The sequence below is a fragment of the Leopardus geoffroyi genome, chromosome A2 (assembly GCF_018350155.1).
Source record: "Leopardus geoffroyi isolate Oge1 chromosome A2, O.geoffroyi_Oge1_pat1.0, whole genome shotgun sequence".
Taxonomy (NCBI): Eukaryota; Metazoa; Chordata; class Mammalia; order Carnivora; family Felidae; genus Leopardus; species Leopardus geoffroyi.
In genome coordinates this window covers 122,590,065-122,602,484 of record NC_059331.1, presented here as the reverse complement: position 1 = coordinate 122,602,484, position 12,420 = coordinate 122,590,065, and the positions used below count along the sequence as shown (strand labels likewise).

The following is a 12,420-nucleotide window of genomic DNA, read 5'->3' as shown; positions in this document are numbered from 1 at the left end:
CAACTTGGGATTTTCAGTTTTCTTTCTCTGTTCATCATATCTGTAGTTTTGAAGCATGTCAGGAAAAAGCTTTTATTCTTCCATTAAGATTTATAGGTAAGCATCAGCCTCTGTAAGTTTCTTATCAAAGTCTTGGACACTAGGGACACATCCTGAATCCAGACCCCCCCAGGAGGCGGCAGAAACCAGGTGTGGAGGAGAGCAATGCTCCACCCACAGCCTCACTCCAGGCAGGCATCACAGACCCAGATTGTGAAGGTAAAACTATTGCCCAGACCACAACGGTTCCTTGCAAGAATGGGCATGGAGGTGGGGGAGTCAAAAGTACACCAGACTTCTTGTATCCCTAGAAGACCTACCCTCAGCCTGGCCCCCGCAGCCCTTCTCCACAACCCTCGCCATCCCTCCCAGTCTTCACCCCTGACTCTGATGAGCAGAGAGAGGTCCCTCCTAGGAGCTCCCAATCTGCAAATATCTCCGATCCTGGCAGCATGGGGTTTGGCCTCAATGCAGGGTCACATTTGTCTGCTACTGGGCACGCCACAACAATGGTCACCGAGTCTTACAGTTCGGGGGGCGGGGGGGGGGGTTATATTTAGTTTTGAGGCTTTTTACAGAGGTTAACTAACTCACTGCAGCCCAGTCAACAGGGGCCAATAGTGGGGAGAGCATTAGAAGCGCCAGAGAAAAGCAGTTCAGAATTGCTAGAAAATCAGAAATGTTTTTCAACAAGGGCTGAAGACACAGGATACTGTGTTTGTGTGGGGATGAATGGTTCCCCAGCAGGAAAGTCCACGGTCAATTACAAGGACCGTAAACAGAGCTCTGCATATGCAATTAGGGACTAGCAGAGAAAGGGGAGGGATGAAATGGAACCACAGACAGCGCAGCAGGCAGAATCCCAGCTCACTCATCCAGTGTTAATTCAGGACGTAAGAGTGAGAGTTTATAGCAGGCTTGCTGGGCCTTGGACCACTGACATTGTGGGCTAGGTGATTTTGTTGTGGGGGCTTGTCATGTGCATTCTGGGATGTTTAGCACCCTCTTCCCCAGCCGTGATACCCAAAAATGTCTCTAGACATTGCCAAATATTCCCTGGGGCATGCAATCACCTGGCGAGGACCACTGGCTTAGGGGTTGAGCTCAGTGAAGATGCTGTGGTCCCTGGAGCTCAGGGAGGCTCAGCATCACAGAGAGGGCCCACCTCATGGCCACAAATGAGGCCCTCGCCTCCCATGGGCCATCCCTATAGAAGAGCAGCAGGTACCTGCCTCCCCACCCCGATTTTCAGCATTGATGACACTAGTGTATTTCAGCAGGGGTTCTAGGGAGAACACCTAATAAAGCCTGTAGCAGCAAGAAGAAGAGGACAGACCCGGCTTTAAAGCCCCCAGAGCTGACCAGTAGAAATATACCACGGAATTCCTCTTACTCACTGTGGATTTCCAGACAAGCATCCTGTGGGCAAGTTCCCCTTCCTGTGCCCCAGCCACTGGGAGCCAGAGCACTGTGGAATGAGCCCCATAGGCTGGCTCTCACCTGTGCACCTTGGCCTGTGCTGTGCCCTCCACCTGGAATAACCATCCCTCATCCCCGCCCCCCATTCTTCAGGATCAGATCCAGGACTCCTCCTTCCAGAAGTGTTCTCTGACCCCAAGCAGCCTGAGGGTCCTTTCTCAGCACCATGTTATCATGGGGTCTCCCTCCACCACTAGACTGGAAGCCCCTCAAGGGCAGAGCTGGTATCACTCGCCTCTGTGCCCTCCAAGGCCTCTCAGTGCCAAAGCACAGGCTGCTGGGGTGCTGTTAAATGAACACACTCCTCCACGGCAGCTGCTTTTTCTGAAGCCCTGGGCGCCTGGTGGGGAAACCTTAGTCTTTGTGCACACTGCACTTTCCCTTGCCTTTGACCCAGGCAGTCACAAAGCCCTGCCCACAGACCTCGTCCTCTCTTGTCCCTCCCCCTCTGTTTCTTCCTGATTGTTCCTCCTCCCCACACCCCCACACACACATGAGCCCCTATGGTCTCCAAAGGAAAGGGATCCTTATACCCAATCAAGAGATGGGGAAACTGAGGTCTGGAGCAGAACCAACCCTCCTGGAGGTCACACAAGGTGACAGCAGCAGAGCCAGGACTCAACTGAGGTCTCCAGAGTCCCATTATGTACTCCTCCCTTGCATCACGATGTTGAGTATTCTGTGAACCCAACCACAAGGACACAATGGGCAAGGGTGTGTGCAGGTTGCATGACAGGGAATCAGAAGGGGCAGCTGGGGCCGTGGGAGCACCCAGGGAACCCTCCTTTGATGGGTGAGAGCCACTATGAAGAGGGCACCTGAGCAAGAAGGGCGTCCGCGGAGGTGTGAAGACTGGCACAGGCCCCCAGGCAGGTGGGGACACAGCTGAGGGAGTTGGGCACTCAGCTCCAGCCCCTGGAAGGCACTGTTCCCAACTGAAATTATATTTTCAATTTCTTGTCTGAGCCTCCAAATAGAAACATCTGTGGCCCAGCCCCAGGCCCTGGTTATGAGTTCTTTCCTCTTTCCTCTGGACCATTGACAACTGTTTCATTTTCTCCCGCTCTAGCTAGGCTGGAAGCTCGAGAGGTCACTCTGTGCAACTTGTTTGGAAATGACCATAAATGAGTCTGGTTTTGCTGAGATGGTTACAGAACAGTGGGAATGGGAGCGTGGAGGACAGACCCTACATTCCTGACACGAGTGGCGGCAACGGGAGACCTCCTGAGGCCGGGATGCGAGTCACACTTGAGAGCAGAGGTGGCGCAGGACCTGGGGTAGTTCGACTTAGGATCCTCTTCCCCAAAGGCAAAGCTGACAGTCTGGTCTTGTGCAATGTCGCTGTGGCAACAAAGCCAGGTGGCGGGAAATCACACTGCCCGCTCTGTGACCTTCCCCAGGGCTGGGACAGCACGGGCCTAAGCTCCAGGACCTGAGTTGTCTGTGACTCAAGGTGTGACCTGGGGCACAGACCTCCACTCTGGAGACCCCCATCTATGAAAGGAAGGCCCACATCAGGTGGTGTTCAAGGGCCTTTCTGTGGATCTCAGCAAGTTGCCAGATGGGCCAGATGTGTGGTGTCCTCGGTGCTGGCCCGGGTGAGCATCAGAGGTCCTTATGGGGCAACAGAGCTGGGTTTAAGGGTAGCCAGCACATCTCTCCCTGGATTAGGACAGGGTTGGTCATGAACTTCTATTTAATGGTGAACTCTCTGAGAGCAAGAATCCAGTCTTATCCGGCTGTTTCTTCCATGGAGTCCAGCCCAGAAGTTCCATGAAGTTGAAGTGATGGGCCCACAGGTCTGGTCCCTCTTGTGGTAATGACCTGAGACGTGGCCTGACTTCAGGCCATGGCGCCACAGATACCCCCTTCCTGTCAGGGTGGGGACCTCCTGTGGGAAGCAGGGCTCATCCCCCAAGAGACAGGGCCCTTTCTCCCCAGGGTCTTCACTGACCTTGAAGGCCACTTTCCCAAGTTTCTCCCTTTGAGCTGTTTGAGAATCTGGGATGAAAACAAGACGCAAAGACTTTGTAATCCAACCCCTCGGAACAGGATTCCAGGAGGCTAGGCCTGCTGTTTCCCATTATAGTGGTATGTTATCTGATGGGTACTTGGTGGTGGTGGGGGGGGGGGGGGCGGGAAGAAGCCAGCATTCCCACCATTCACTCACCCACTCAGCTTCTCTGAGAATAGTACTGGGAAAAACCTCACCGCATTAACTGCCCAGGTGGACCTGCCATGGTGGGACAAGTGACAGGGGAAGCAGTAGGCACAGGATGGATGCTCATACCTGGGGGAGGGGGAGGGGGAGGGGGCAGCCCACAGTCAGGAAGAAAGGACCCCTGGGCCAGCGTGTTACAGCAAGCCAGGTGCTAGAGGGCCAGCACTTGACTTGACATCTGACTCACAAGGCAGCCAGGAAGGGCGATGGAGGGATAGGCGCTACCCTCACCGGGCACCAGAAGTTCTCAAAGTGTAGTCCGGGGCAAGCAGTGCCAGCAATTCCTGGGAACTCCCCAGATATGCACATTCCCAGGCCCTACCTAGATCTCCTGAACCAGAACCCCTGGGGGTAGGACCCGCTGATCACACCCTCCAGGGATGCCGGCTAAAGCCTGAGGATCACACCCTAGAGCAAATCTTCCCAATGGGTGAACCAGAGATGGGTACGGGTGTGTCAGAGCATTGATCCACACATCCATCAAGGGGCTGGGTAGGGTCTGGGCCAACCAGAGTCCCCAGGCCAGTGCTGCGTGCTACACAATGTGTGCTACACAAATGGGATTTTTGACCTGAGACAAGGACTAGGAAACACGGCTAGATGCCTTGCCCAACCCCCATGCCCTGACAGTGAACAGGGACAGAAAAGGGAAGGGCAGGGACTCAGCCTGGACCTTACACCCCAGGCCAAGGGCTCACTCCTGGCTGCAGGCAGTGTTCCCCGTTTCCTCATCATTTCACCGTTTCGTTCCATGGCACACCACTAGAGCTGGGGTGGGTGGCGTCCTGGGAGAAGGGGACAGCTGACGGAAGAGGAAGAGGCACTCTGGGCCCGCGCTCACACTCAGATGGCTCTGGCCTGAGCTCCCTGATGGACCAGAGCTCCGAGTTATTGTTGAGCACTGGACAACTAGGGCTGAGCCCAGAAAAGTCCAACCGCTGGGCCCATGGGAGGTACTGGGTGAGTCCTGCAGTGGAACCATTCTTGGGGGAAGAGGAGTTTTTCCAGATGGGGTAGCTGGAGAGGTCCCGGTGATGCTCCCCAAGCCTGGACCCCAGGAAGGATAGAGAGACAGATGGAGGTCCTCAGGGCGGGGGAGGTGGGCGGAGCCTGTGCCTAGGGTGCGGTCCACAGCCCTGCTTGGCAGGCTCACCTGCAGGAAGGATGCCCCGTGGCCTCCCACCCGGTCCTGCAGAGGGTGCCAAGGCCAGTGTCACCTCCTTTTTCCACTGCCGCTCTTCTCTCATCACCTGGAATGAGTGGCCCTTTGTACATGAAAGGAAAGCGACCTGCATGGGCCTTTAATCCTCCCGACGAAAGAAAAGCCAGCACATGACCCCACAAGAATGCTTTGTGCCTGGCTTGGTGGGCAGGCAGGTGGACAGATGAACAGACAGACGAATGGATGGGGCGTCATGAGGGTTCCCAACATCTCCCGCATCCCCTCTCTGGGGTCTCCACTGGGAATGGGGCTCCAGTCAAGGCTCACTTGCGGGCAGGTGGGCAGCACCCCTAGGCTGCAGGCGAGCCCCCTGGATCTCAGGCGGTCAGAGCCACGGGGCCTCAGTATCGTCCACATGGTCCTCCATCCCAACCCAATCATTTCATAGTCAGGGACATGAGGTTCTGCCTGAGGTCACACTGGTCACACCGGGCCGCTAAGGCAATAATAATAATAGTAAGAGCTGTTTATGGAAAACCTGGTAAAGTGCTAGGTGTTCTTCACAACAAGCCTGCGCTTGGCTCGCCCGTTTTCCCTGTCTTACAGCTGACAGCGTGAGGCACAGACAGGAAGACCAACAGCTCATGGCTGGAAAGCAGAAAGACCAGGGTTCGAACTCCAGAACCCAACGCTCACCACTTGCAAGTTCTACCTCTTCCCCGGAAAGCACTGGAATCCAGGCCTCCTCTTCCCCTCCCTGTCCCCCCCCCCCCGCCCACTGCCCCCCGGGGCCTCCAAGTCATTACCCGAAGGCTTTGTGGAGGGTCTGCCTGAGGCTGGGGGTGGCCCTCCAGAGTGCCGTTCCCAGTCCTGGGGCCTGGCCAGTGGGCTCATGAGTGAAGTGAGCCCCGACTCACCCCGAGTCTGAGCTGGACTGGAGGAGTCAAGGACCCCCACCCTGTGTCTGAGACTATAGGGCCCCTGGCCCAGGGTTCAGAGCGCCCAACCCACACCAATAGAATGACTGGGGCTGCTCCTCTCTAATGCCGAGGGTGCTGCTGCTACAGGAAGCCATCTGTGAGCTACACCCTAGGGGCCACTGAGGAGTTGGGCCCTCTTGCCATCCTACCTGGCGCCTTCCTATCCCCGCCCCTCCCCCTACCCGTCCTTCCTCTTGGTTGGACCTAACAGCACTTGCCACATGTGGTGGCTACCTCAAGAAGCACCTACTCATACCATCACCCCTGCCATGGGGGCATCCTCAGAAGCTGTCTGGAGACCGGTCACCTCACAGGTCACACACGTCTCCATGTGGGCCACAGAGTCCACAAGACGCTCCATACAAACAAGCCCCAGGCACTGTGTCCTTCCATTCTGCAGGGGCCCCGCCTCACCACACACTCCTGGCTGGGGAGACCCAGAAACCCACCCTCCTTCCCACAGGTCCAACCACCCCCAACCACCACACCTCCCAGCCACTCAGGTGAGGTTCCACAGCCAGAGACAGACCGGACTCACCTGGTTCTGATGCAGAGCTCGAGGGGTGGGACGAGGTCATTGTCTCTGTCCTCAGGGATGGTCTGGGTGGTGTCTGGGGGGCAGGAGAGAGAGGCGCCCGCTCATCAGCCCAGGACCCAAGCTCGGCCTACGGTCGGCACCGACAACCCAACTCTCTGGCACCTGCCCCACTTCTCATCTCTATGGGACCCACCCTTGTTCCCACCCATCAGTTCTCTTCTGAACCACAGCACTCTTCTCATGGCCTCCTACCTCCAGTCTTCACCCCCACCCTCCTGCCCCCTTCAGCTACCAGAAAAAGTCTTTCTCAAAACACATCTGATCTCATCACTCTCCTGCTCCAAAACCTTCCATGGCTCCTCGTTACCTGGAGAATAAAACCCAAACTTGTCGGCATGGTATTCCAGGTCCTCTACTACGTGGCCTCAACTCCACTTTAGACCCCCCACTGCCATCAGTGTCTCAAGGCCCAGCTCTGGCCCCTCCTGTAGGAGGACCCGCCAACACACGATCTCTGATCCCCCAGTCCAGACCCGGGTCTGCATGATTCTCTGCCCCAGGGACGTGCAAAGCCCGAGGGTGCAGGCCAGCGGGGGGCAGCGCACCGACGGTCAGCCGGATCTGCTCCTGCTGGTTGGCCAGGCCGTCGTAGTAGTACAGGTCGAAGAGCCTCTCAGCCCTCCAGTTCCTCAGGAGCTCCGGATGCAGGCTGAAGAGGACGCTGAAGTGGCTCTCACTGCACACCACCCAGATGGGGAACCTCGGAGTCTTCAGGAAGCAGCCCACCTGGAAGAGGCAGAGGGAGCGGACAGAGATGTCTGCGCCAGCACCAGGGAAAGGGCCTGAGCATCATCCATCCAACCCCGGGGTTGGGCTGGCCTCAGAGAGACCCTGCTGGGGATCACGGCCTGCGTGCCACGCTGGGGGGCCCAGGCACCACTCCCAGACACCAGCTGGTCTCCCGGAGCCAACCCCAGCACTCTCTGGGCCTTTGCCTCACACACAGTCCTGCGAGATACCCCGGCCGGAAACCCAGGCACCCCTGCCACTTCCTCTCCCACACCTCGCTGGTTCACAGTGTGCCCATCCTGCCTCCAAAACTCCCTCACAGCCAGCCTCTCCTCCCCAGACGATGGCCTCCGAAGCGGTTCTTCCACACCCCCGGCCCACAGCCGCACCAGCCTCTCACCAGCACCCCCACACGCCAGCATGGTGAGCCTCTGTGCCTCTGCACCCACCGTCCACCACCTAGAGCACTGCTACACGGGTCCTCCCCTGCCGGGTCCTGCGTCGCCCACGTTACCCAAGCAGGGAGCACGAATCACCTCCTTGTAGCTCCCGGGCGGGGGGTTACCAGGTACTAGGTCCCAGGTACCCGCCTTCTCTCCTACAGTGCGTCACTGCCTCACAGCGATGCGCCGGCCTGCCCTGCACACTGGACTACATACCCCTAGCAGCAAGGGCAGAGGTTCGAGGTCAACATCAGCAAATGTTTGACAAATGAAGGTCCTCATGCATGAAATGGATCGTCAACTAGGTAGGACTTTACCTTGAAGGCAGGTGGGCTTAGAGCCCCAGGGGGAAGGGAGAGAGGGCCTCTGGGCGAGGAGTAGGGAGGGGATGCCAGGAACGATGTCCGGAGACACCCGGGGGCTAGCAGGGCATTTGGGAAAGAACACAGGGGAAAGGGAAGATGAGGGCTGGCACTTTTGATGAGAGACTCCTCTGGAAAGCTCCCCACAGAGACTTCCATGGCAGAGGGGTGTTCGGGAAAGGCAGATACGATGGAACGTGCCTTACACCCTCAGTGCTGCCGCTGTTCTACCAGCAAAGGGCAGAGAAGTGGCAAGAGCTCCCCGCAAAGTCCTGCTCAGGTGCCCGGCTGGCTCTGCCCCTCGGACCAGCCATCCCTGTGTGTGCTCTCTCCCGGTCACCTGGGACTCCCTTGAGCGGCACCTCTCCCCCACCCAGGGCCCAGGTTTATTCAGCTCTGCACACACCACGGGCCAGGCTGATTCTGGCCTAATCCCCACCAGCCCCAGGGAGATGTTTGCAGGCTCAGGTATTTACAGCCACAGCCTGCGGATTAAGGAAAGAATGGGAATTATTTTTCCAGTGGGGAGAAGGGCATACTTTCTCTGGCCTGTCACAGAAGAGTGGCCGAGCGGTCTTCCTGGGGCCTCTTGGAGCCCTCCTGGGAGCTGGCTTTGGGCTGGGGTGTCTCGGACAAGGGGGGCTGTGCTCACAAGGCCCTGAACCAGGTCCCTGGTGAAAGGCTTGCCCATAAACAGCCGCCTCCTCCAAAGGGTAGGAAGGCGATCTTTACAATGCACTCGTTTTCCCATTTTCCAAGCGTCCCGCCCCACCCCCACCTGGCCAGTAGGGCTCTCACCCTGCCCCTTGTGACATTAAAATGTGACTACAGAGCTCACTCCTTGGTGGATGCGGGGGAATTAGATGCCTTAGAGGACGTGGCCAGACGTGCCTAAACCCCACTGCAAACTTGGCTCCTGTTCCAGGCTCAAAAGAGGCTTTTCTGGCAAGGGCATCACCTCGAACAGGGAGCCTTCTTGGGGACTCACGGCTCATTCACTGCAGGAAAAAGAACCATGCAACCTGCCAGGGGGCAGGCGTCTACATAATCAGCCACCCTGAATTTTCCAGCAGAGGGACAAAAGGGCAGCTTGCCATTTATTTATTCAACGGTCAAAAGATTACAGGCAAAAAAGCTGCCCAGAGACTTTATAAATGAGTTTTCTCATTCAGGAGCCCCTTCCAAGTGGGTGACATTTTCCAAAGATGAAATTCACTTCCTGTGGGTTTGGAGGTAGCTGACCAAAGGCTTGGGGTGAGGAGTGAGGCTGGGGGGCACATTTCCCTCAGTACAGTCTGAGGCTTTCTCCTGGTGGGTAGACGTAGTACAGCGAACATTCAGCACAGTTAGGAATCACTTTTAAAGGGGGATTCTTCAATCTTTTGCAAGGGTGAGGTGAGCGAATGCCCCACCCCCATCCGTGGACTGCCAGTTTAAAAGCCCTGATTCAAAAGAACCAACATCTGATTAATGGCAGGGTTGCTGTCTGTCATCTCTAAGGGTAACTGTCATTCAACCTGACACACTCTGGTCCTAGGCACCACGTTCGACAGTGGGGGTACAGTAACGAAGGAAACAGCAACCCTCTTGTCCTTACGGGGCTCACCAGGTTAACGGGGAAGACAGACAGTAACCAAACAATCATCCAGACACATCTGCACTGCATTTCACTGAATCTAAGATGCCATCGAAGTTGCCATTATATTTTGTTCCACTAAGAAAGAAAGCAAGCTGGCACTTGAAGTCTGACACACCATCGACTGCATTAATGCATCAAAATCTCGGAAATGTTCAAATGTGCACAAAGTTTGCATCTCAAGGGGCACCTGGGTGGCTCAGTTGGTTAAGCGTCCGACTTGGGCTCAGGTGATGATCTCACAGTTGGTGGGTTCGAGCCCCGCATCTGGCTCTGTGCTGACAGCTCAGAGCCTGGAGCCTGTTTCAGATTCCGTGTCTCCCTCTCTGCCCCTCCCCTGCTCATGCATGCTCTCTCTCTCTCTCTCTCTCTCTCTCTCTCTAAGATAAACAAACATTAAAAATAATTTTAAAAAAAATTTTTTTAAAGTTTCATCGCAAAAGCAATGAAATGTGACACTTTGAACCAAGAAGAGGCCTCTCCGGGAAAGAATTGAGATTCTACAGTGGAGAATGACAAGGTAGCAGGGGACTGTGAGAGCAGACCCCTATTTAGATGGAGTGGTTAGGTCAGGAAAGCCTTCCCTTAGGAAGTGACGGTTAAGTCAAAATGTGAAGGGAAGAAAAAGCAGGGGCAAGTCTCATAGGGTCTTGTAAGTTGTGGGAAGTTTGGGATTTCAGTCTGCATTAGTTTGCTCAGGCCACCATAACAAAGTGCCACAGACTGGGTGGCTTCAACAGCAGTCAGTTATTTCCTCACGGTCCTGCAGGCCGGAGGTACCAGCTCGGGGTGTCGCAGGGCTGGTTTCCTCGGAGGCCTCTCGCCTGGGCCTGCAGCGGGCCGCCTCCTCCCTGCATCTTCACGTGCTCTGCCCTTGTGTGTGTCTATGTCCTAAACCCCTCTTCTTACGAGGATACTAGTCAACTGGATTAGGGGCCACCCTAATGACCTCATCTTAACGTAATCACTTCTCAAAAGCCCTCTTTCCAAATCCAGTCACATTCTCAGGCTCTGAAGGTTAGGACTGCAACGTGCCAACTTGTGAGGGGACACAAGTCAGCCCTGAACAGTGTCAGAGGATTGGAAAACCACTGACAGGTGGAAAGCAAAAGAATGATGTCATTCAATCTGCTCTTCTAAAGATCACACTGACTTCAGTGAAGGGACAGAACTCAGAGCGGGGGGGGGGGCGGGTTGGGGAGGGGTGGTGGCGGTGGGGACAGGGGCCAGAGGGGTCACTGGTGTCTAGATCAGCGATACTGGTGGCTTGGACCATGGTAGAAATGGACGGACTGGAAAAACAACTTAGGGCAGGAGCCACATGACCTTGTGATGGGTCAGCCATGCTCCAGGGGTTGAATAAGTGAGTGGATGGTACTATTTGCAGAGCTGGGGAAAATGGGAGGAGGCTGCAGCCGGCAGAGCCTTCCCCGCCAAGCTCAGTCTTTGCTCAGATCCCTTCGTGAAGGCAGCAAGGCACGTGCCCTACAGGGCATGGGAGAAGCACTAAAGTTAAACTTCTGGTCCCATGCTGTCCTTTCCTGGACTGCCAGTCCCCCACTGCCACAATCACCATGAGCCAGGAGGGCTGGCCTTCCAACTACAGCTCGACAATGCGGTGCAGCCCACATTTGTGAGCTCGAGGACAGGGAGAATGAGGTGCAAGTCAGATAGGCACGACCAGCCCACTGGGGTCATGGAGAGCCAATGGGGGTCCAGAACACAGCCGGGCTGTGGCAAGAGGCTGGCTAGTTCAGCAGGGGGTGCTTGGCCCAGAGCTTCTTCTGCTTCCCCCCAGACATACCGGGGTGTGGGCATCTAATAAGCTCACCAATAGGCAGGACCTCCCTACCCTCCAGCCCCCACATACTCAGTAAGGGTCCTAGAAGCTTCCAGCCAGAGGCTGCACTGAGAAGCCCAGGACAGGCTGAATGACAGTCAGGCCCAGTTCTGCCATCTGGGAGAGAAAGCCTTCCTTAAAGAGCTTGCAGCCTCAAGGCAGAGGAGCAAATCCCCCTTGCTGCAGGGAGATACGAGCCCCAGGCTTCAGCCAAGCATATAACAGCAAAGGGGCATCCGTGTGGATTCAAGAATCCGGATCCTGGTAGGGCCTGAATTTCTTCAATCAGCAATTTATTCCAAGGGAAAGACGACCCCCAATTGATGTTCCCATCAATTATCCTCCACAGACCGAAGGAAAATAGTTTACTTTTTGACCAACGCCCTCAACACAAGAATGAAACCAGGGCTCATGGTAAGCCTGGGGATTCCACAAGCCTGGCCAAGGTTACCTTTCTCAGCCCATGGAATTTCGGGCTAAATGCTTTCAGAGCCCACCCAGGGATGCTCAGGGGCCCTGGTGCTTCTCATGGGCCACGTGGCCACATTCCTGGGCTCCCTCCTGACACTAGCAAATCAGGGAGGGAGCCCTATCATTCTTTTCTCCCTAAGTCTTTGGAAGCCACAGGTTGGCCTCCTGTCCGTGGGAGAAGGGGTGTCACCCAGAGAGGGAATCTGGATGTGCAGCCATGCCACATGGCCCATTAGCAATGGGACAGGATACCTGACCCTGTGGTCATGCAGGAAGGGCACCACAAAATCAACCAGCGAACAATGTCTTCTCTGAAGACACGAAAACCGATATTCAGACAAGGTCCAGCGGTAGGCTAGACAGGAACCCAGGGCCCGGTGGCCCTGCCCACCCGATAGACATACGGTCACCCTACCCTGCCCAGCTTTGCCTCGGGCCCAGCCCTTTCCAGGACCCTGGC

General features: G+C 56.0%; 1 protein-coding gene across 3 annotated transcripts in view; it reads right to left on the bottom strand.

Annotated features, from left to right (window-relative positions):
• The window catches only part of MINDY4 (MINDY lysine 48 deubiquitinase 4), a 108,181-nt gene that overhangs the window by 3,404 nt on the left and 92,357 nt on the right, over nt 1-12,420 (bottom strand). For 2 of the 3 annotated variants that reach the window (XM_045495219.1, XM_045495221.1), the window contains exons 16-17: nt 7,025-7,205; nt 6,420-6,492 (exon numbers count right to left, since the gene is read on the bottom strand). In XM_045495219.1, coding sequence (XP_045351175.1) covers nt 6,420-6,492; nt 7,025-7,205 — 254 coding nt within the window. Of the gene's footprint in view, nt 1-6,419; nt 6,493-7,024; nt 7,206-12,420 lie in introns of those variants that run through there. The other variant, XM_045495222.1, reaches the window with a different exon arrangement.